Below are 26,450 nucleotides of genomic sequence, written 5' to 3'. Positions count from 1 at the left end.
TGTTAATATTCTGAATGCAGCTCTAAATATTCTGCTTACAGCTTTAATATATTTTTTTGGTAAAATTTTCTTGATTCATGAGAAATTATTATAGAAATATCAGCTCTTCTTAAACAGTGATTCACAGAAGTAGCATGACTAGCATTGTATCAAAAAAAATTGTAATTTCACCAATATTTCAACGTAAGTTCCGTTCCGATATTAAAATATTTGAAACTCAAAAGAGTTTTCCGTGAGTAAAAAAACTAATAATATCTTCTTCTATATGTGGCCGTGAATTATACTTAAACATCTTGTATACATTGTATATATTGATTACATATATAAATCTTTTGTAAATTATTAAATTCCCTCTTTTACATTGCATCTGAAGATGTTTGTCGTTCTTCTACTTTTTCTTTGTATATTATTAAAATGCTATTAAAGAAATATTTATACCGTGTTTTGTTCAATATTCAAACTTCTGTAGAAATATTAAAATGTTTTCAAAAGCTATATATGTACACATTATTCTCTATAAAAAGAAATAACATTTCACTATACTAGTATAATAGAAATAAAAGATTAGTTATACTTAAGCTTAAATCAAATTTTTCCGGTTTTAAAAATAAAAAAATTCGATTTTTATTGGTGTTGTATATATATGTATGTATCTTTGCTTTTATATTTATATTATATTAATTTAATATTATAATATTAAAAATAAAATATATGCCCGATAAATACTATTAAAAATATAATTGGAGGAAAAAACAAAATATTTTTAGAGATAGGGCGCTGTCAAATATTTCAAACAAATTTCTATGCAAATTAATATTCACCCAATCTACGGAAAATTGGGTAAAATTTAAGTTAGTAATATACACGGATAGCACGAAGTGTGAAAATAAAATTTTAAAATTAAGTAGAACGGTTGTTTGGCGGTCCGATATTTATCCATTTTCAAAGAATAAGAATTTAAAATTTTTATTTTTTTTCACACTGAGAGTAAAATTCCCCTTTTCAAGGGTACGAGAGATAAATATTATTTTAGCAACAAAAAAAATTATAATCAACAAATAAGATTGTATTATTGCAAAATAAACAGTATATATTGGCTTCAAGTTTACCATTTCGGAAATTGTAAAACTTTGATTAGAAAAAGAAAGTCAATCTTATTTTCTCCAACACAGGTAAGCTGCGAAAATGCGAACAATCAACCCACATGAAATACTCAGATTAATCGGAAAATCTGATCGCTGATTTATTTGAGTTCCCACTGTTTTAATGACGGGAAAGCTCTATAGATTTTCTCCGGGATAATTGTAATGCTGCGAATATATTACTCCGATATTTAAAACGGACGTTTAAAATTTGATATTACAATCAAGTCGGCTATCTCCCGTCAGTATAAAACGTGCTTTACTCTTTAATCTTGGACTAATCTGAACAATATTTAAGGTGTAAAAGCATTTAACCAAAATTAATTTAATTTATTATACATAGTATAATAATAATATTGCCTACATATAAATATAAAAATTATTATTATGGTTAAATAGAATAAACTTGTATATATATTGCTATACTTATACGATTTTTTAGTTTTTGATGAAAAATTATGAGATAAAATAATTTATAATTTAGAGAAAACGTTTGCGTGGAACAATCTTTTGTATTTGACTACTTAAAACTTTAAAAATCGACATAATTCAAAATATTCGACCTATTACACAAAAAAAAATCAAAATAGAGAAAAGAAAAAATATGTAAAACACAATATGGTGTTTGGTAACTCCATATACATAAATATTTCAGAAGAAAAAAAGAAATTTCTTCACCCACAAACCACACTATTAATTTGTTTTTTAAATGAATTAATAATTTTGAATTTTCGTAACAAATTATATTAAAATTGCATTAACTAAGACTCGCATATTGTAAAACTATATGTATATAATTATGTATGTAACTATATTTGGGTGTAGACATGCCCATTGGGAATTGACCATCCTGACTTTCTTGATCTACTTAATATAAAATATTTTATTTTTATTTGAAATTTATAAAAAAAAAATTCTAGTAAATGTTCTATAAATCAACACGATTGCGAGTTAAGATCCCATTATGTGAATTTAATTTTAAATTATTAATTTCATTAAATTGATTTTAAAGAATTTATCTAAAAAAGTCCCAACTTCACACAGAAATGGTAAAAATTAAAGTTCTTACTTCCTTTAGAAGTAAGATGTACAAATAGTTTAACTAATTTCTACACCTTATAATGAAACTACATTTGGTTTTGTAAAACACTATAAAATATTTGTTTTATGTCAAAAAATTTTCGATCGCAGTGTGTATTTTCGTAATAATCTTCAGAAATTTCTATTCAGCTACTCTCATTAGTTTAACGAAAATGTTGCAAAAAGTTACGAAAATCTCTTTTAAAAATTTATTTCATATTTAAAGTAAAATAGCAATCTCTTTGAAGTTGCCAAATTGTAAACTTTTTTGTAGAAGTTTTATGAAAACTTTATTACTTAGGCTAGGTGTTCTTAAATTTCAAATAATTCCGTTGTTAATTTTCATGAATACTGCTAAGAATGTAAACATTTAATATAACCCTAATGAATTCGATTTCTAAATCCTGATATTTCCGAAAAGTATTTAAGTTTATTGTCTTACATCAGTACCGGAACATAAAATATACCGAGAAAATTTTGTTGATTTTTTTCTATAATCTTTTAATAATTGTTGTTATGCATTTAACAAAACAAGTTTTTATTTGGTCATAGTAAAGGTGCAGTTGTTGATTCATGACGTACTCCAAAAGTTGATTCGCCCCGTGGCTAAATTTAACTCATATAATACAATTCTCATTAAAATCGATTGACTGACAGAGTAAATTCAAAAATTATTTAAATACGATTCCTTAGCATCAAGATATGCATTTCCGCCGAGAACTTGCGAAATTTAGTTCCATTTTTCATAGATGCGAGGCTATCATTAGCTCTAAAATTAGATTGCATATTATGATGTCGGTAAAAATTTAATACACTAAAAACTGAATCCATTACTAGTTCAATTTCAAATTAACTTTAAAATTCTATTGATTTAGTGTGAGTTAATCAATTTTTACAATGCCTTACTTTTAATAAGCAAAATAATTTTAATTGAATATTTCATTGCCATACTCCAAAAAACCGCAATATATTTAATGAATTAATTTAACTGTTTCTTAACCAACTTCTATTCAGAATATTAAGTACAGAGATCTAAATCTAAATTAACTCAACAGTTGAACGAATATGCCAAAAATAATTATTCTTCGATTTTTATCCACTCAATATCTTAAAATCAAAATAATTATCAACTTAAATTAAGATAACAATCAATTCAAAGAAAAAAAAAAGTTCATTAACCTTTATTATGTTTTTCTTTCGACTTCATTGAAAATTCAATTTCAACCTTATTTCTTATTTATACGAGTATTTTATTAAATTGCTTAATCAAGTTGAACATACGCGAACACCTGGATTTCATGTTGTTTAAATACATTTGATACATGCACATGAATTTGGAAAATAATTATTTACAAGTGACTATCTTGAATTTTTAAATTTACGTTACATTGCAATAAAAATTTACAAGGTTATTTATTAAGTTGAGAAAATAGAAAATTTTGCATTTGTATCTAGGTATTTGATTAATGTAAGTATTATTTAAGATTATTAATTTTAATAACCAAATGTACTAACAGACTCATATTAGAGCTAGAACAAAATACTATTAATTAATAGCCAAAATCTTAACTACAAGCTAAGAAAATTAATTACGATATACAAAAGATGATAATTTCATGGTGCATACTTAAAATTTTGAATTCACAATAAAATAATCAAATTAGTAATTTAGAAAATTAATAAAATTAAAAAACCGTATGAATATTGCAAATTCAACTGTAAGTACACTATTTTATTAAAAATAATATGTATATGTATGTATATAATGCATGAAAATAAATAAATAAAATTTTCGAATACTAATTAGATATTCTCTTTATATTCAATTAAACTTCGATTTCTTTTTGAATTTAAGAAAAAAGGAACAAAATATCACACCTACATAATGTATGACAACATTTAATTATAATTATTTTTTAAAAAACTTCACATTATAATTAATTAATTGTGCAGTAATGAAATAGCCACCTATTTTCTCCTAACATTACTAACAATTTATAAGTGTTTCATAAGTGGATTTATGGATCGCATACAATAAGCGAGGTGATGTGGTGGCACAGAATTTTGCATATTCAGTTTTCGGTGGAAACGCTCTTCTGCATGGTACGGAAGTGTAAATAAACTATTTTTAGAAAGGTATCAGTCTTTATGGGCCTGTCCGTTTGTCGGTTTGTGTGTGAACGCGTGTATCTTAAGGTCGGCTGAACCAATTTGAATGAAATTTTGTATGTGACTTTATTTTGACTATGTCACAGTATGATATATGATTTTACATTTTTGCACATAAGAGAGATAACCATCATAATGCCTTCAAATTTAATATTTTAATTCGGATTGTTAAATAATGAGCCTAAAAATTCTGATCTAAATTGGAAAGAATCAGAGTTCGGAAACCGACATTTTTAACCACATCTACGAAACTAATTGACGGAATTTCTTAAAATTTAATAGTCCAAAACTGACTGACGAAACTAACACAAAGCGAATTCACATTTTTCTAGGTATGTTAGCCAAAACCTTACTAACTTCTTTATTAACTTCCTTAAAAGAATTGCTTAAAAGACATTTTCTTATAGACGATTATTTTGTATTAGGCAGTTATTAGTACTTGATACATACATGCTTTTCCATAGCTTTTTTAACTGCACAATTTTCCATAACAATAATTAAGATTTTACGCATTTCTTTGAAAATCGAATTTTTTTTTTTAAATTTTAGATCGATATTTGCTGAAGTTAATTTTTTAAGAATTATTAAAACCATGTTTATAAGTTTTGGTAGCACAATATGTGTTAGAACAATATTGACAATGAAATTTTTGGAAAACTAATTTTAAATCTGGATATAAGCATCGTATTTCTACCTTTAATATTATAGTCTTTTATTTATAGTCCATACAAGCATTTCCAGTTTTAGCAAGCAAACTTAGGAAAACAACTCATATATTCATGCGTATTGTAAACATATAGTATATATTTTGTAAAGAAACGTACTTAAAGGAGAAATATGTTGACATAGATAATTATGTTTTGAAAAATTATATAATCTGTCAAATTATTATATAATTATTTTGGACCTACCTATTTTGCATATGTAATTATTATATTTATATTTCAAAACAAATTATGTATACCAAACATTATAATATTGGATCAGTCATATTTAAAAACTAATTTCTTAAAATGGAATTTCCATAAAAAGATTCTCTGTTTGGTTATTTGATATCTCGTGGACACATTTTTGTCATCGTAATCATTTATTCAATACTTTATGCTCGCACATTTACATATCTTCAAGTCAAGTATATAAATATGAAAATAGTTTTATGCTCGCTTTCCTTACATAAATGTAAACCATATGATTCCAATGTAAGTGTTATTTTCGAATGTAAATATTTTATCTAGTAGATGTATGGCTAAAAAAAAAGAAAAACAATCATAAACACTGAAAAAAAATATTTTTTTTTTATAATATAGGAAATTTTTTGGTGAAGTTTTTTTTTTGTACTCTTGAAAACAAAACTTTATTATTTCATTGAAGAGTTGATATAAAATTCAGATCCAATTTTATACACAAATAATAATGTATTTGTATAAAAATATAAATTTATATCGTGGCCAGCGATTGTACATACTTAAGTAACTTAAGTGAAAAAATATTCAAAATAAAACAAAAAATTCAAAATAAAAAGGTAAATAACGTTAAATTGTTTATGTACTTGTTTGGGCGACATATGCGCATATCGTACGTCACTATAAATATTCACATATACACACACATATATTTATGTAACAGAAACGACCATAAAATGATCATATCTGCATTTTATGGTCATCATAAGTGAGATGGTCGATGTACTTAAGAGCTCATTATAGAAAAAAATCTTCGTTGTGTTTTTTTGGTTTTTGTCTTTTAGTATACAATTTGATGACTTGATAGTTTACGATATTTAGTTTACTGGTGTATAATCGCAATGTCTGTTTTCAATTAACATGAAGAGTTTTATGTCATCCAGAACTGAAGAAACAAAATTCAAATTTTTTTTTCTTTTAATTCAACTTTAGTAGTAGGTTATACTCGTACGTAGAAGGTTTGTTCATTCAAATTGGAAGGAGAAATAATGATTGCTATTAAATTTATTTTATGTAATACCAAAAATGTTAAAACTAGAGAATTTTATAACTTAATGCATATAGAAGTGTATTTGGAAATTAGTTGAAACTGCTACAAATATAACGTCACTTGGAAAAAAATTAATTTTCATACAATATCGATATAATGTAAAATCATGCAGTGCAGTATATAATATGTAAAAGCATGTGCACATTGAGAAAAAAAATACCCCTTCTTATATCCTTATTATACGTATTCGCCTAAAATAAAAAATAAATAATATGGTAAATAATTTCAGGGATGATTCTTTGATCAATTTCCAGCAAAAAGTTGTGTGTGTGGGAGGGGGGAGGTGCAGATAGTAAGCGTATTGCCCATTGTTGAACACATTTAACACGTTTTACTGGCAAAACTATTAAGGATAAAGGAAAATATTATATAGGTTAACTTTAAAATCTCATCGTAACGCATCGAAAAAAAATAATTAAAATTTTCGAGAAATTTCGATTTTTGTAAAAACAAAAATTCTGACTTTGACGAGCTGTATTTCGAAAACTATTGCTCAAATCAAATTAATTGTAACGCCAAAAATAAAGAACAATCAATCGCCTGTAAGGTAAGTTAACTAATGGTGTTGTATGCTTCCGAAGTATTATATATACGCAGGGAAGGTCCGGTACCTTTTTTTTCAATAGGCTGTAGCTCGAAAATACAATTTTTTACTGGAAATTGATGAAAGAATTATCCCTGAAACTTCTACAATAAAATTGCTACAACTTCGTTTTAAAAACCAAATGAAAAAGACCAAACGTCAACTCAAATTGCATTTTAAAAAAATAAGATTACAATCCTCAATTTGTATCAAATCGAAAAAGTAAAGGGGGAGATGAATTTATGGACCAATATAGCCATATTATAATATTGTAGTTTATGATCAATAAGTCCTACAATTTCTATAAACTTAATTTATTACGAATTACGACTAAATTCTAAATATCCTAATTAAACAAGTTAAATTTTAAAATTATTTGACATTCTCTTTTAGTGAATCTATTATACTATGGCCTTAAAAATACTACTACGTATTTAGTACATATGAAAAATAAATTACTTTACACACACATTCGTACATAAAAATGTAAAGATTCTAAACACATAGCTAACCATAAATGGACAGAAGTTTTACGATAGGCATTCAAAAAACTAATTTTCAAGTCATAAAATTTAACGTTTTTCATTGACATTTCTTATTTTCTTCTTTTTCTTGTTTTTCGGTAAGTGGATTATAAATTTCTCATTCACTTTGTATACCACATCAAATCTGAATAACCAAATTTTGTGTATTTAATTGAAAATTTTGTAGGAATTAATTAATTTTAGCGATAGTGAAGGTGTCCAAGAAAAAAAAAATCAATTTTTAAATACAAAACTGTTGAAATTTCCTTAAACGACTGACAAATCATTGCAATTATCTAAATTTTTTTTTAAATCTCATTTTTCTTGATTTTCTTTTTATTATACTTTCACATTTACACGTTATTTAATTATAAAAAAAAACAAAAAATTATTTAATTTAAAATGGAATAAATTATCAAATTAATTAAAAAAATTTTTAGAGTGTATGTAGGTGTAAATGGTGTGGGTAAAAATTTTAATTCCTTTCACTTTTTGAAATAAGGAAAAAAAATTTACATAATTAAGATGACCTAATATAAGTGTATTAACAGGACAATGCTATCAAATTCAAGTCTTATTCACTCACCTTAATTTCCAATAAATTTTTTTTACAGAAATTACTTGCAAACTAGAACAAGGAACTGCTAAAATCCGAATCTTACAGAACATCTTCAAGTAACTATATCAATTTCTTTGATTAAAATCATATTTTAAAATTTCATTTAGAAAAAAGATACTGTAACTTTTCTAATACTTGTTTCAATGAAATATATTATACGATTGCTAAGGAAAATTTAGAAATCTCCAATTCAAATTCAAAATATGCATATGGTGTCAAATTCAAGATTTATTGTACATATTATAAATCAACCAAACACTAAAAAATATTCTTAAAAAATGTTTACTTAGAAAAACACTAATTATAATATTGTCATTGATAAGCAGAAACGCAAGAATGCGAAGTAGCATTTGCACATTCTGTTCAGACATGCTAATTCTAATAATTTTATATACATACATATATAATTTTAATATTAATGATTTCATTTTAACTTTTAATACTTTTGTTGCCCCCTTTTGAACATAATCGTAATATTGGATCTTTCAAGTCATTCATGCATTTAATTTAATCTAATATACAAGCAATGTGTACGGACATAATTGACATTTTTATTGAAAACCCGTCGATTAAAAAACTATATCGGCATTGTATGACGTTCATACATTTATTCATGTTAAATTGCATTACTACATCACATTTCGAAATATTTTGTATATATATATGTATGTATATATAAATATACAATAACGTCATTAAATTTAGTTATAATGCTCATAAATTTTCATTTTTAAAATGACATTTTCGCAAAATATTTCAAATATCAAAAAAAAGTTTTAAAAGTTTAACCCGAATAAAGTAAGAAAAAAAAACATTTTTTAATGGATACTGTCAGTGCACTACAGGATCTCAAATATAATATCATAATTACTCCAATAAAAAAAAAAGGAAAAACAAAATGAACCGTTAAGATAAAAATTTAATATTATGCTTTTGAAAGTGTGCATTGATTGCGTGAGGCTGCAAGGCATTATTTGAAAAGCTGCTTAACGAAATAACGCGGTGTTTTTTAGTTTTTTATTTTTACCTTATTCTCATTTTCTTTATTGTTCATATTTTTGTGATGATCATTCGTGTCGTGATTCAAGTATATTTTTTTTTCTTATTGCATGTAATGTATACTTATTTACATATATACATAAACACGAAATATATCTACTTATTTGAGTTTGTTCCTTTTAATTCAATATAAACTTCGTACAATGCTCTTAAATTTTCGCAGATGTACATTTAAAATAAACTAAATCGTTAAATATACATTCATATTAAATGCTCATACATACTTTTCATATTATGTATACATGTCTTATATACCATATGTACTGTAATGAACACACAAATTATGAAATTATGTCAAAAAATTAAAATGTGCAATGTTACACTGAAAGTATTGTAACTCTTTCGTTTTTCGTATGTTGTTTACTGAAGTGTATGTGTTTGATCAGCGTCGAATTCTTAGTCGATTTAGCCATGTCTGTCCGTCCGTCCGTCAGTCCCAACGATAACTCAAAAACTAATTGAGCTAAGTTCACCAAACTTAAATGATTTATAGTAGTAAATGCCAAAACCCTATTTAAATTGGATATGATCGGGGTACTGGTTCAGGTAGCTGCCTTATTACTTTAAAATTTATTTGACTATTTCTCAGAAGCTATAAAAGCTGTTATTAAGCTAAGCTATAAAATTAGTTGGGCAAATGTGCTTGATAAAATTTATTGAAATTGCTTGGCTCTTTCTGGCAGTGGCCATACAAGTTCAATAGCAGTTTGGCCGTTTTTGAAAAAATATTGAAAACACACTAAGTACTGAAATTTTTCATAAATTAATATGGTAAATTAAAGTTATAGTCTGTCCCATAGTCAGCTATGGCATATTTATTCGCACATAGGATAGCAAATTCGTACGGGTATCACAGAGCTGACACGGTCAACTCTATTTTTTCTCGTTTTAATTTCATAAAAATAGTTTCTTTCTGTCCGTTCGTCCGCTTGTCTGGCGGAAAAAAAAGCTAAATTTCATATGTATATAGATATTTAACAGACAGAAAATTTTTACCTATCTTCCCCTAAAAATTATAGCCCCCCAAAAAATTTGAAAATGTCATTTTTTAACTACTTATTGCAGCGAAACCATATAACCATTTTTCGAATTTTGCAAAAGTGAAAAAATACTAGCTGGCTTCTCCTTTAGCGGCATACCATAGTTAAACTTTTAAAAAAACTAAATGACTGTTAAAATTTAACGTTATCTAAAAACCCATTTTTTCTAAATTTTGATGTCATTTTTCTTGTAGACTTTAGAAGAAGTTTTAGCATCTCTTAGAACTTAATATTTCGTTTCGTTAGAAGAAAAATTTTTTCAATCTTCACCCCCTCTCAAGTAATCGTCTCTCGAAATTTGAATTTTTGGCTTCATACCTATATTTCTGAAACTTTTCCAAATTTCTATAAATTTAAGATACCGGTAAATGCCATGTCATTAAAAAATATAATTACGAGTATTTTTCCTTATAACTCGCGCAATTAACCATTCGTCCATTATGTTAACGCCTCTTAAGATTTTGTTGTTTTCTTGTTTATTTCAAAGATTGCATACATAATTCATCCTAAATGTATGCAATAATTGAAATATGTTCGTACATAAATGAAAGTAATTTTAATAATGTAGTATACAAAGATTGTTTTTAAAAGCAGAATTTTCAATAGCTGAACTGAAAAGTGGTACATTTCAAACCATTGGATTGACTCAACTTTATTTTTGCCTTATTTCATCGAATAAAATTTTTAATAATTTGGCAAAGCTTAAATAAATTGTTTGGGAAAGACTTTGTTTAGCATGCGTAACAATAACTGTGTTAAAATTATTTGATTTTTTGAATTTTTCTACAAAATGACATTCTGAATTTAAATTTCCTACAAATTGCTTTAAAATGCCAATATATTTTTAAATTATTTTGAATTTAAATCAATTGCTAAAATTTGCGTTTGCATCATCACAATAATTGACTCCTGGTTACAAAAAATATTAATTATACTTTCTTCTCGTAGATGCTTTTGTTAACTCTTGCATTATAAACTAATTGAAAATGTTACATAAAACTGCATCACAAATAATGCATCAGTTCACATGCATCTTAAACTTTTCCCGTTGTGTATTCAAAGAATTTTTGAATTTTTTTTTTTTGCGCCTTAACGCTTTTGTCATAAAATTTTAAAAATGTTATAAGGCAACTTAATTTCATAAAGTTTTCAATTTCCTTTTTTTTCCTTTTAAAGAAAAATTATTTTTATCTGATCTTAATTTTCAAGTCAGGTTTTGTTACTTTACTTTCATAGCAAAAAAAAAAAATAAAACAAAAATGTGAAAAGACTTAGTGAGTGACAAAGAAATTTTTAACCTAAAAGCTAAATTTGCGTTCAACAAACTGGAAATGAGTTTATCGATTATTATAAAAATTAAGTACTTAAGACATTTTCATTTTAAATTTTTTCACTATTTACCATACTTTTCATTAGACACGATTATATTTTCTTATTTTAAATACCCATTTTATGGAATAAGTTGGCATTTTTATCACTATAAGTTTATAATTGCATTTAACATGTTAAAATATCTTAACATTGCACATATTAAACATGTATGTGAATCGATTTTAAGAAATAAGTGATATAAGTTGAAATGTCAATCTAGTATCTTATACAAATATATGACTTAATCACAATTTTCACGATGGGACTTCTTTTAAAAAGTGCACCACAAAGTGATATTTATTTTTATTTATCATTAACACTTTAAGAACATTATAAACACAAATCATTTTTATTAATTCGTTTGCGTTTACAATAACTATATTATCTTTCTTAGAATAACCTCGAATATTGCATTTTATTAAAACAATGAGGCTTACTAATAGAAACAAATCGATGATAGTGATATTTTGCCAGAAAAAGTTCGATATTATTATTGTAAATACAAACTAATTCGTGGAAACGGTTCGCCTATTTAATAAACATCAGTCACTTATTGATTCGACACTCAGAATAAGCATCAGTGTCCAGTAATAAGTTTCAATACATTAGGTCTTACAAAATTTAATTATTATTTAAAACAATCATAAAAATAAATATAATTTATTTGTATGAACGTCGTATAAATACGGGCGAAAAGGCAAATTTTTCTTTTTTGCAAAACATTTAAAAATTTTCATTAATAATATCACTGCCTATTCGAAAATCAAATTTCATTAAAGTTTTTAAATGTTGAATATTCGTAAAACAAAATGGTTATGTTATTGTCTTATATTTTAAGAAATTTATTTATATTATACACATTTGATCGAAAAAAAAAATAATAAAGCGAACAAAATCAATGCAATCAGCATTTTATTTGAAAATGGTTTATTGTAAAAATAAGAGCGTTGAAATCAGAAATGTGATACTATTGATATTTTTTTATATATATTTTCTAAAATAAATAAACAAATCTATATTTACTTAGCGATTAAACAACTTTCATTTATTAATTATTTCCTTTAATATGATTTTAGTTTTTGCTCAGTTTTAAGTCATCGCATGTGGGTAATTCATGTAGGTACCTACACCTACCTACGTAGGTACATACGTATACAAGGCTAATTTGTTGTAATAAATGTTTCATTAAATTCAAATTTCTGGAATATTTTCGTAAATAAGTATAGATATAGGTAGGCACCCGTCGCGTATATACGTATACCTACCAATTATAGAGTTTTAATCCAAGTCCCAATCTAACTCTTCAACTTCGAAAAAGCTCTACGATTTTCTATAAAATTAAAATTAAAATGTAAGGGACTTCACATCTTGAATTAAATTTGGACATGTATTACACAAAATGTATTAATGTCCGTAATCTACCAATTGTTTGCTAAATTATGTATTTATCTCGCCAAAAATGTATTAATATCAAAATCCTAGAAAATAACTTCTTTCAGTCAAACGCAACAGTAAACTTAAATACTAATTAAACCTGCTGTTTTCGGCTACAAATAGAAATGTAGCTCTAATGTTCAATGTGTGTACAAAGATATGCTATTGCATATATTCTGAAACCATTGGCTTTAAATAAATTTAAATTTAAGTAAATCAAATTAACGCAGGTTTCATTTCTTTCTCAAAAATAATCCAATTCTTTTATACAAAAGTATGCATATAAACATAATGACTGAAAAACAGTCAATGTCTAAAAATTGAATGGAAATATATCTTGCACCCACAGTTTCTAATTGATTTTACAGAAGTTATAGACCAATTCGAGATATTAATATTATATGTTACGAATATAACGTATAAAACTTCATAATTTTGCAAATTATTTATAATTAACAATAATGTAATGAAAATACTTACATCCATGTGGGAGATCCTTGTAATCCATTGACTGCAATACAATTGCATATAATTAAGATAAATGCATTAATCCATATCAGAGAAAAATGTTTTCTTTTCAAAAATTCCATCTTCTTTGTTTGAATTTTTGATTCCTGTTTTCTGTTTTTTTTTATTTTGTGTTTACAATCTCTTTCCAATTTGAGCTTGATAGCCGCTCCCTATCTTTAAATATTCTCTGACTTGCGTTTTTTAATTATAGCAAACAAAATGCCTTTTTTATTTTCAATATTTATACAACATCATATTGTGTTATCGATTTTAATTTATGTATTTGATTTTATCCTTTAAGATTATCCACCATGTATTTTATATAAATTATGTTTAAATTTTAACTGAATACTTATAAGTACATGTGTATGTACAGCATGTACATATATTTATGTAATATTTTTCGCTTTTTTTAGAAAACAATCTTCCTTCAATGGTTCACATTTTTGTATTTCCTTTTTGTTTTTATAATAAAAAATTTTCTTATATTAAAGCAATTAGGTTCCACTTTATTACCATAATCTGAAAATAATTTTTTTAAATGAATTCTCAGCTTATAATTGATTGTCGAATATTTATTGATTTTTGAATGAAAATATTATTAAATGAATGCTTTGGTTTTAAAAAAAATAAAACAGAAAATCTAATCTCACTAGATTTTTATTTTTTAAGACAAAACACTTTTGCAGGCGAATAAAGTCTACATTCACTTTTAATTAAAATATTTTTAAGCTCTTCGCAATGAAAAAAGTGAAAGATCATTCTAGTTTAAAACCACAAATGGAAAATCTAATATGAATTTGTAATCACTTTGTTCCACTAAAATCATCTCTTCAGATTTAATCTTTTCTTCTATTACTTTACTTCTTGTAAATTAGAAACCACTTTCTGCTGAACGAATATCTGGAAGCAAAAAACAAAATTTAATTTAGTAGACAAGGAATTAAAAATTAATATAAAGAAATAATCAGAATTCTATAATAAAAATTATTTTTAGTGGGCTGCCGCTTAGTGCCATAAAAGTAAAATTTTTATTATACTTTCGCATATGTGTAAGTACATATGTGTAAGTACATATTTCGCATATAGTAAGTACGAGTACATTTCCAGATTAATGGGTGAGTACAATATATTATTATATATTGAAAAGGAAATTCAAGTATAATTTATGTATTCTATTGATTATTCCTAATAAAAACTCACTTATTCCAATAAGCAACTACATATCTGTTATTGTTACAAATATGAGTTTAAGTTAAAAGCTAAATAATTTTAGACTCATAAAATACTTATTAATCTGAAAAAGTAACTAATTTAATACACTTATGATACTAGTAATAATACTAGTGTCATAAGTATACTAAACATGTAATAGTGAAATTAAGGAATTCCGCTTATAGCGATCTAAAAATTTATCACACGTATGCAAATTTTGTGAAGTTACTTGAATCAAAGGACTGGCGTGTCTTAAGGCAGTATTCTGGGCCCTATATTATATGTGCTTTATACAAATGATTTGCCAAATTTAGGGAATGTAACTGTGGCTACATTTACAGACGATACAGCAATATTGACAGTACGATCTAATGTTGAAAAATCGACAAAAAAATTACAGGAAACCAGTAGCAATATAAGTAAATGGACTAAGAAACGAAAAATAATGCTAAATGAAAGTAAATCTGTACATGTAAATTTCACAAACAATTTAGTAAGCCCATCAGAATTGAATTTGAATGGTATTATGGTATCAATCCAAAACACAGAGCAATACCTAGGTATGACTTTGGATGTCATGCTCAGATGGAAAAAAAATGTGAAGAAGAAAAGAATAGAATTAAAAAACAAATATAGAGAAAAGTATTAATTTCTAGATCGCAAATCTAGATTAGCAACATACAATAAGATGTTGGTATTTAACCAAATGATAAAGCCTATATGAACGTATGGCTTGCAGCTATGAGGTTCGACACACATCAAATAAAGTCCTTTGTGATATTGTTGGTGCTCATTGATATGTTGGAAATAGTAACATTCATAGGGATTTGAGGGACTTCAGTCAGGAAGCATAGGGCGCATTTGGCATGTAAATATTGGGGTCTCTCGATTCATAAGGGAAAGGGTTAGAACAGAAAGACTGAAGCAAACGATTTACGATCTTACGATTTACATTAAAGTGTACCTTCCTTCATGAATTCTAAACACAAATATACGATAGAGCAATGCTAATGGTTAGTTAGTTTGACTAGTTTTGAGAGTTTGACAGTTTGGGACCGCCTAACTTTGTCTTTCGATGATTTAAAAAAAAGACGTTTAAAAATTTTTTGGCATATCAAAATTATCAGATTTATAAATTGATTCCAGCGTTTAAGTACTTTTGCTAATCCACAGAAAACAGTTCCAACTTAACCCCTTCTATAAATCGACCTAAAGAGTAAAATTTTTGATTTCCAACTTCATAAATAGGTTTAAATTTATTGTTTGTAAGTACGTAATAAGTTGGTAGCCATTTAAAAAATAAACATAAATAAATTTTTAATAGCCTATCTAGGTTTATTCGAATAACATTATAAAACATTAAACTAGGTGCTCCACTTAACTAAAATATTTCTATTTATTTATACTAAACGAATGCATATCATTTCAAATAAAAAATATTTTGTTCTTGAACTTTTTTTTTGCTTTGTTTTTTAATGCAATGTAATAATTTTTAAGTTTCCAGCTTGACCATTTTCAATTTTAATCATACTTAGATGACCCAATTTAAATTCAAAAGAAAATGTTTTAAGTTTTTGAATATTCTATTTATTTTAAAAATGCTTTTTAAATTCAATAATTATGATTTTCACATTTATTGATGTAGAAATATGAAATTTAAAATCCTTAATTTCAAGTCTTAATGTTAAGAGTATACTAATTATAGGTACCTACCTATATACTCTATTCTATCAATCTCTTAATATTCTTTGCATTTTCCTAATTATCTTAGATACGCTATATGAATAGTTATACTAATTCAATTTTCTGGCCCAATATAGCATACTTAGCTAATATAATTGGATTTCTAGACCAACAAATATTCAAATATTATTTTTAGAAAATTTTTTTAAATAAAATCTCGATTAACCTAGAAATTTACCACTCTATATACATGTGTCCACTTTTAACAAGTACCTATGTACTTATCAAAATTAAAATTCTTTAGAAACTTTTAATTAATATTCGTAAGAACATTCAAATATTAAAACTCAATAATAATTATATTTGAATATTTATTGCTAATAAACGTAACACCGAATTTTTACCCCGGTATTCGAGGCCACAAGGCAAGGTTTTGTGGTCATTAGTACAAATAATACAAAAATAGTTTTTCCGCTTTAATTTGCACAGGAGTAGGTCTGGAAAATTCTTAAGTACAACTCTTAATACCAAATACAACAGTCATAGGATCTGAAGAATTCTCCATGATTTTAATAATGTTTTTGAGGTTACTGAAACTTTATTAGTCTTTACTATTAACAATACAAAACAAATTTGTCTATCAACGGCTATTTAAGTTCATAAAATCCATAAAAAAGGTTTATGTTGAATCAGCAAACTTCAATTTTCATAGTTTAATTTATTGATGATGTATGGAAACGGAAAAACAACTTTATTTAAAAAGAAAAATTTTTATTTCCAATATCTTTTTCCAATTTAATAATAATTTTTTCAAAATGGTACTTTTTTATATAATTTGAATAATACGCTTAAAAAGCAGGGTGATACAAAAATTGTTTATTAAAATTTACTTCTCCGATTTTTGGATGCAATATTATACAAATGTCCACAAAGTTACTTAAAAAAATTATAAAGATCATAAAATTTTCGGAAGAACTTTAAATAGTACATAAGAATCAACTGAAGGTTTTGGACGAACCCGTATGAATTATGATTAAAAACAAGATGATTTCGTTTCATTTGCTACTTATGATTTTCTGACATTATGTAACATTTATGTAAAAGAGTTTGAAATCGTTGTATGGGCAATTTTGAGTTTTAACTTAATTTTTGATTCTTTATTTAACTGAAGTAGGTGCCTGTTTAATATTTTACAATATGCACATGTACAAATTTTTTGTTGAATTATAAGCTTCATCTCCACGTATTAAAAGTTTTAACACCATTCAATCAATAAAGAGAAAATATTGTTCTATTTGAGCGCCTGAAAAATATTGACTAACACAACTTATTTTCAATTCCTCCTTCCCTCTGAATTGTTTTTTTTTCACTATTTTTATTATTTATTTATTAAGATTTATAGAATTAGATTAACGTTTTGGAAAAGAAAACTCACTTGAAATTAAAATCCATATACACACATACATACATGTTTGTATATAATGTAGAGAATTTCTTATTGTAATGAATTAAAGGAATTGCTGAGAATAAATGAAGGAAACAAAAATATAACCAATTTCCAAACTTAACAATGCAGACATACTGGCGCTAATCTACTCTCGTTAATAGATTTTAAGTAAAATATTTCGATTTTTTTTGTTCTTTGTTTTAATATTTTTAGATTGGAATATTTTAAAATTGAAAAAAATAAAGTTGGGTCAAACCAGTGGTTTGTATTTTAGCACTTTTCCCTTCAACAAGTGAAAATACTCCTTTTAAATACAGTCTTTGTATACTTATCACGCTATTAAAATTATTTTCAGTCATATACAAAATTATTTCTAGGATTGCATATATTTAGGATGATGCACACATGCAGTATTTGAAATAAAGCAAAAATTAATATAAAAAGGGGTTAACATAATGCTCGATTTTAAGGCTTAATTGTGTGAGTTAAGAAAAATAATTATATTTTTTGATTTCATGGAATTTACCGTTAACTTTTTGCGTTTATAGAAATTTGAAAAAGCTTGCGGTTTCGGAAATATAAGGTGTCAAAAATTCAAATTTTACAAATTTGAAAAGGCGATAGCTTGAGAGGGGGTCGAGATGGAAAAAAATTTTTCTTCTAACGAAATGAAGCATTTATTAGTGTCTAAAAGCCTCTAAATTTTCAAGCTTCTACAAGCTGGGGTTTAGAACAAAACCAAAATCAAAAATTTGGAAAAGAAGGACTTTAGATAACGGTAAATTTGAACGGCCATTTTGTTTTTCTAAAGTTTAACTATAGTATACTGCGCTTGGGGAAGGAAGCCACTGCCTTTCTGCACTTGAAAAATTTCAAAAATGCTTATGGTTTCATTGCAACAAATAGTTAAAAAAGGCCATTTTTAGGGTTTGGATTTCAGCTTTCTATCTTCAAGGGTGTAGAAGTTTTGTAAACAGACACACGGACAAACGGACGGACGGACAGAGTGAAATTAATAAGCACTTTTTTTCAAAAATTTTTTGGAAAAGTGCTAAAAAGAGAACAAATAGATTTAATTTTTTTTTATTTTATTTCGAATCGATTGATAAGTATAATTTTACGAGTATTAACACATAAACTTGACCTATTATGGTTAAGTAGTTTTATTAAAATTTATGTACATACATATGTATGTAATTCTAATATATAAGAAGTGAAGTTGTTACATAGTTGTGTGTGTATTATGCGTACTTGGCTTGTTTAATTATTTTAATTATGTGTATATGATTGGTTTATTGTATTTGATTTAAAATTTTCGATTTACGATTTCATGCTAAAAGTTATATAGCTAACTTCTACACTAAAATTCAAAAATTTTATGTACCAAGTGTTTATAAAATATACATAGGTATAATTGGACGTCTAAGAAGATGAGTGCATAAATTAGTTATTGTTGGTTCTTAAATTTAAATTTGTAAAATAATTTCTTTCGCAAAAAAATATGCTTAAATACCTACATAATACTAAAGAACTGCTACCATTTTTACATTTGTGTTTTTTACTAATTGAGTAAAAATATTATAAATTTTGAGTTTTCAATTTTTACAGAATACGGACAAGACGGCATAAGCCCCCAATTTAATTTAAAAATCCAAACAAAAATGGCAATAACTTCTTACAATACTTTTACGGTTGCGCTCAACCACTAACTCAATCGACTTTTAAAATCATGTAATAAATTCATATTATTGCACAATTTCATATACTTCTTAAGTTAAAATTACACTGCCTAACTTAAGGCAACTAAGGTATGCAATAGAATTACAAATTATCGTCAACAAAATTAATTAATTATTGTAAAAAGTTTTCTTTAAATTTTTCCTAAAATTAATTTTTATGAATAATTGCTTAAGTTAATAAATTTTTACTTTTTTTAATTAAATAAATAATGCATTTTATGAAATGAAATAGCAAACGAAACCCTCCCACTTTTTCTTAATATTATGTAGAAATTTTTTCTCATAATCATTTTGAATTAATAACTGTTGAGTTCTAAAATTTAAAATTATACAGTAGAATTGTAGTAGTTTTTTGTATTAAAAAAAATTCTTTAAGAATTCTTTAATATTTATAAAAAATTTTATAATCATCATTGTGTAAAATGAAGATTAACATTATTTTTCAAAGAATGTTATAATTAACATTTAACATTATTTGAGAGTTTTTGAACAAAAATATACTGAGAATATTCTTTTAAATTCTCAGTATCATCTGAAAAAAGAGGAAAGAAATGGTCCTTTGTTCTAGAATGAACACACCAAAAAAAAAGAAGAAATTAATAAAAAACGTAATAATTGAAAAAGATGAAAAATAAACGTAACCTATAATTTTAAATTTTGACATTTATAAGTTTTATGTTTCGCCTTTTTAAAACATAAATTCGTTTACAAATATATAAATATTGTATATGTATGAATATACATCAGTGTATATTCGAGTATTTATATTTAATAAAAAGTTGCATTCAATATATTTTCTTATTTAGTGATTCACAAAAGGCAATTTTTTCTAATTATCAACACCTTTCGGTTAAAAAATTATTAGAGAAGAAAAATTCCTTTAAAAATTTTTCTTATTTTTTTCTTTTCTTTTTCTAAAATCCCTTTGAAATTTGGTCCTCTTTAATAACAAAAAAAAAAAAAAACAAATATTTTGTGTTGCGAGGAGCGAGCGAGTGTCTTATTTTTCGCCTTGTAGATTTTGAGGTTCATCATTTTAAACCAGTTTTAATTCGTTATTTCTGTTTCGTTATGCTGTTATTATATTATTTTTGTTGCTATTAATTTCCTCTAAAAATAACAAACTATTCATATACATATATAGAAATATACCTTTAAAATTATATAGAAACCTCTAATTTTTCCTCCCGTACTACAACGAAAACTCATGCACGCATACACATATACTTAACTGAAAAAAAAATTATTAAAAGGTAATGAGTACCGCTCGTTTGGTATAGTAAAACTTTAGTTTTCTTGTTGTTTTTCTGATTATCTTATACAAAAAGAAAAACCAACTACTATTAAAAACCTAAATAACTTTTATGTAACGTAAAGTAAACATATTTTTTTAAAATTGAAAGAAGTACAACGAGGAATATACGAGTAGATCAGTTTAAAATCATTTATTGATTTTATTATATGACAGAGAATTTTTTTCATTCTACAATGACAGAGAAAAAAATTGCATTTATGTAAATGGAGAACAGTAAAAGAGTTTATGCTAGCGAATCAAATGAAAACTGTATTCATTAAGCCTGTGAATTTTAAATTTTAAGACTTAAATTACTTGAGGGAAATGTGCTTTTTTTCATACCACGGGTTTTAATAACTACATTTGTGTGCAAGTTTTTAATAAACCTCAATGCATTTCAGGAAAAAAAAATTAATTTTAAAGTTCTTTTATTTTAAACAAATAAAAATCGATTTGAAATCGTTTTATTTAAGTAATTATGTATGTATGGGTGTACATATATTCAAATGAAACAAACCTTATAATAAATGTGTAAAAACGAAATGAAGTAAACAAAATCTTTACTGTCCATCTAAAAATAATATCCACATGGTCACTTAATACATTATTTACGTTATATACATAATAAAAACGAGATAAAAACGAGTATGGTAAAAAAAACAAATAATCTGGATATATAAAAAGTGTATTAGTAAAGGCCGAAATTCAGTAATTGGCATGTAAACAATTTGGCACGCATCGTAGCTCTTAAATTAAAAAAGTTTTTCACTCTTCAGTCTTAAGAAATCATCGTTTTCTTAGTTATTAAGGTTTACACTTTTCTATTCTGTTTTTGTTTTTCAGTTTTTTTAACGTGATTTCGTTATGAATCTTCTAATCCGTAGTCAAAGATGAATAAGTATGTAGGTATGTATAAGAAATAAGAAAATACATTAATACATACATACAAGTGTGTAAGGAACAAAACAAAAACGAGAGACAAAAGTAAAAAAATTAAGGTGGTACTTAGACATCTTACAGATTTACTGGTTCAGAATTCCTTTTACTGCTTCTTTTTTTTTTTGTTGCACAGCGTTTAGAAAATTTTATTTTTTAAATCGTATTTGTCTCGCTTTTAGGCTCATTTTAAATACAATATGTGAAGATCCCTTCATTTATATGTGCGTTTTGAAATATAAGAATCAATCTTACCAGATGATACCAAAATTACCAAATGTGCAACATTTCTTTAATAGAATTGAAAATTACAACAGAATATAAAGAAAATTTTACACAATTGTTAAAAAAATGTAGCTATAACGTTTATTTTAAGTTAGAAATTGGCTTCTATTTTAAAATAGTTTTTATACTTTAAACATAATAAATATGAATCTTCGTATAATTTTTGAAATTGCTCAAACTGGGCGATTTCCTTTTTATACGTTTGCAATATACGTAACAAAGGAAATTAAAAAGTTATTAGTTTCGTAAAAAATTAGTAAATCGGATATGATCGGGGTACTGGTTGGGGTAACTGCCATAAAACTTCAAAATTTATTTGACTACACCTCAAAAACTATAAGAGCTATAGTATTGAAATTCCGAATAAGCGAATATAATATTAGGGCTAATGTGTTTAATAAAAGTCATTGAAATTGCTTGGCTCCTTCTGATAGCTGCTTTTTCTAATAGTAGTTTGGCCATATCTTAAAAAATATTGAAAACACAGTTCTGAAATTTTGCATAAACTAACATGGTAATACGGCAACTTAAAGTCATAGCCAGTCTCATAGTCAGCTATGGCATATTTATTCGCACATAGGATTAAAAATCCGTACGGGTATCATAGAGTTGACACAGTCAATTCTATTTTTTCTCGTTTTTTGAATGAAATTACGTGTATTTTTAATTATTTTACAATCAACAATATTATTTCAATCAATTCAGTAGAACCTTTTGATTGAATTTAATTGAAATAGAAAATATTAATTTTATTTAAAAAAAAATCTTATTTAATTAAAAGCAAGAATTCCTTTTATTTTATTTTAAAAATTTTTGGAATTTTTAAATCAAATATTTAAAAAACTTAAATTTCAAAGTCAAATAAAACTCTTTTCGTTTTACTTTCATGTTTTTAATTTTGAGTTTTGTAAAGAGCATTTTTTTAATCTTTTAATGAATCGTCATTTCGCAGACAGTATTTTTTTTTCCTTGTTTTCCACCAGTAACAAATTTAAAATATTTTCCATTCCATTTTACAACATTGAAAATATTTTAAATGAGTAGCATTCTTAAAAAAAAAAGATTAATAGCAATAAATTTCAAAATTATTTCATTATTTATTGTATAGGACTCAAAAGAATGGCATGCATTCAAATATAAATATGCAAATGATTTTAAAAATATGCAGTGTGTCTGTCCTTAGAAACTAAAAACATGTAATTAATTTGTTTACATAATGAGGCATTTGCCAAGATTATTAAAATAATTCTACTTTTCTATACTGTCGCTGATTTTTCGGAAACTGGCAACCCAATTTTCCTTATTTTAAACATATATCGTATCATTTAAAACACAATATAATACAAAGATAAAAATCATTTAGAATTGAATTTACTTTAGGATCAACTGATAAACACAGGACTGATCCAAAAATTTTACCAAAGTATAACAAAAATTCGAAAAAAAATTTAACTACTTACTTTATATACGTTTTAAAGAGATTATTTATTAGGGTGTGTTGTAGTTTACCGGTAACTTTTACTCAGGTAAAATAATTTGTTATAAAAATTATTTTTTAAATGCACAGAAATGAAAACGTGCGTATATTAATACATGAATGTGTTGCAAGATCATAAATATAGTTGCTATGTACATACACATAAGGTTATGTATATTATGAATTGTATAGAGATATTGTATAGCCATAGAATGAGAAAAATAATGAGATATGATTTGTAATCTCTTTGTTATAGCTCTGACGTGGTTGCTTTCTATATGTTTGCCTCAAAAGGCAAAGTAAGTATTAAGTAAAGAAAAAATTTTTTTCTTATTCATATGCAACTTTAATATATTTTTTTTCTTAAAAATAAATAAAATAAATGAATTTTTTATTTCAAAACACAAATTAGTTGAAAGGTTTTGCATGAATTATAAAATAAAACAGGTTTATCTTCTTTAAAATTCTCTAGAATTGCTATATATTCTATTTATTCCGCTGCACTTCATTTACCAAATGCGTGGAAAATCTATAAATTATTATTAGTTTAGAATATTTGTAGAATTTAATTTGATTCCAAAAGATAATAATAATTTTTAATATCGTAACAAATGTCAAAATAAACAAAAATGTGAAGCAAAATTGCATTGAATCTTTACGCATGAGCTAAAATATTCTTGAATAAAAAAATTTTTAAAACGGACTCAAACATAATATATCGATGGATGAGTTCACAATACTTCCTTGAAAATTAAAATTGGAAAGTGGTAGAATCCCCAAAGTTCATCAGTTTAATAAAATGTTTAAACCTGTAAATACTGTTATGCGTAAAGAAAATTTTTCAAGGCTTATGAAGTTTGAATTCAAAAAAAGTAACTATAGAAATTAAATATAAATTTTGTTGAAGTTTGTTAATTTATCAAAAAAAAATTAAATTTACTTATAGTTATTTCGGGCTATATTCTTTCGTGCACGGCCAGCCATACATAACAAAAAATAGTTAACATTGTTAGCTTCAAAACAACAAGTATTGCTGACTTATCAGACCTATAGAATATAATCAGAAGGTTCCAAATCACCGACATTAGAGACCAATTATTAACTGGTCAATTATTTGAATTCAACTTATCGCCAAAATTTTATTTCCATAATTGAATTGGTTATGGTCAGTATATATTTATGTATATAGTTATTAACACGGGAATGATCTTTAACAAACGAAATACGTTTGTTAAAGATCATTCAATTAACCGATACAATCTGACTTAAATGTTGTATTTTTCAAGATATGCTAATCATATAGGCCAAAAAAGGAAGTCAGTGTAGGAAATCATTCGATTATTAAACTCTTTATAATTTGCAATTATTAATAATGTTAACTATTATTAAGAAATATTTTTAATTTACACTAAACTAGAAATTGTAAATAACTTTTATTAACATTTCTGAAAGCATGATTAACGATCAAACTTGTTTAAATCTCTTGAAACCTAATTTTTTAACCTTATGTGCCGTCATTATTCTAAATTCTGAAGGTAAAATAGTATGTTATGACAAAATATAAAAGTGAAATAAATTATAATTGAATTAATTTCTGTTAAATGTAAATCATTCAAATTAAATCCATAAATCCACTGCAATGCAGTAATTAAACTGCAATAAATCCTTATTTTACCCTTTATATTTTATTTCTTACACATGTACTTTTTTTTCTTATATAATCGCATAAAATTAAATATGTAACATAAATAATTTACATATCGCTAATAATTATGTAAATTGGAAAAAAATTTACTTTATGAAGTTTCACCATAAATTATCAATATGCAAAACAAATAAAAATTAAAAAAATTCTGACATAAAGGTCAGTCATTCAAATAAATAGTTTGGCGCCATCGATAAAATCACTATTCTGATAATGACCATCAAAATGATTAAAGTGTTAAGTGAAAAATAACATTTTCAGAAAAACAACAAAAAAAAGGAATTTGCATTCATTTAACACGAAGAAATTTAAATCTCTAGAAAACTTATGCTTATAAATTCATTCGCTTACATTTCTAATTCTGTCACGATATCAATATCCAAGTTGTATTAATTTAATTCACGTTGAACAAGTAGCTGAGATAAGAGGGATTAAAAAACATATATATGTTTACAAATTAAATGCATACGTACTTGCATAATACATGTAACATTAAATATAAACTGAGTTCATTTGCGCTATATATAAAATTTCAGCTGTATATGATTTTGATTTATTACGTTTATTACCTAATTGACATTAAGAGTAATTGAAGTATTAAACTATCTTTACTCATTTTACCATGTAGTATGCTAATTAAAGAATTTCAAAAACTTAAGATTATTCAGAAATTAGAATTTCAAATTATTAATGAACCTGTTATTAAAGTTATTTTGAGGAATTTTATTTTACGCTCAAGAAAAAAATACATAATATACGTGATATAATTCAGATTATTAGATCTATTATTCTCATATAAGTCAAGTATATGTATTTGTATAAAATGTGATTGTAGATGCAAGTAAACACAAATATTATATGAAAAATCGGTGTCGACTATAAGGCGGTTAATGTTGTTGTAATTTATTCCTATAAAATATTCTTACAAGGATGTTCTTATACCCTGTACCTTAGTGAAGACTTTTTTATCCGTTCGATCGCAGAACAACTCACAAATTAATAATACAAATATCATGCAAATTTTCACCATTTTTTTTTTTTTTGCAAAGAACGGTTACTATAATTGTAATTGAACCAATTCGGACAACGGATACAGGTAGCTGACATACAACTAATAGGAAATGA

The 26,450-nt window shown here is 25.4% G+C and overlaps 1 protein-coding gene across 1 annotated transcript in view; it reads right to left on the bottom strand.

Annotated features, from left to right (window-relative positions):
• LOC129614268 (protein Wnt-5) overlaps positions 1-26,450 on the bottom strand; it is a 173,015-nt gene that overhangs the window by 103,283 nt on the left and 43,282 nt on the right. The window contains exon 2 of the mRNA XM_055528795.1: positions 13,515-14,066. Within this exon, the coding sequence (XP_055384770.1) occupies positions 13,515-13,624 (110 nt within the window). The 5' untranslated portion in view covers positions 13,625-14,066. The remainder of the gene's footprint in view (positions 1-13,514; positions 14,067-26,450) is intronic.

The sequence above is a fragment of the Condylostylus longicornis genome, unplaced genomic scaffold (genome assembly GCF_029603195.1).
Source record: "Condylostylus longicornis isolate FDR11 unplaced genomic scaffold, ASM2960319v2 ptg000004l, whole genome shotgun sequence".
In the NCBI taxonomy this organism is placed as follows: Eukaryota; Metazoa; Arthropoda; class Insecta; order Diptera; family Dolichopodidae; genus Condylostylus; species Condylostylus longicornis.
Note: the sequence above shows the minus strand (reverse complement) of the source record. Positions and strands in the feature narration are given on the sequence as shown.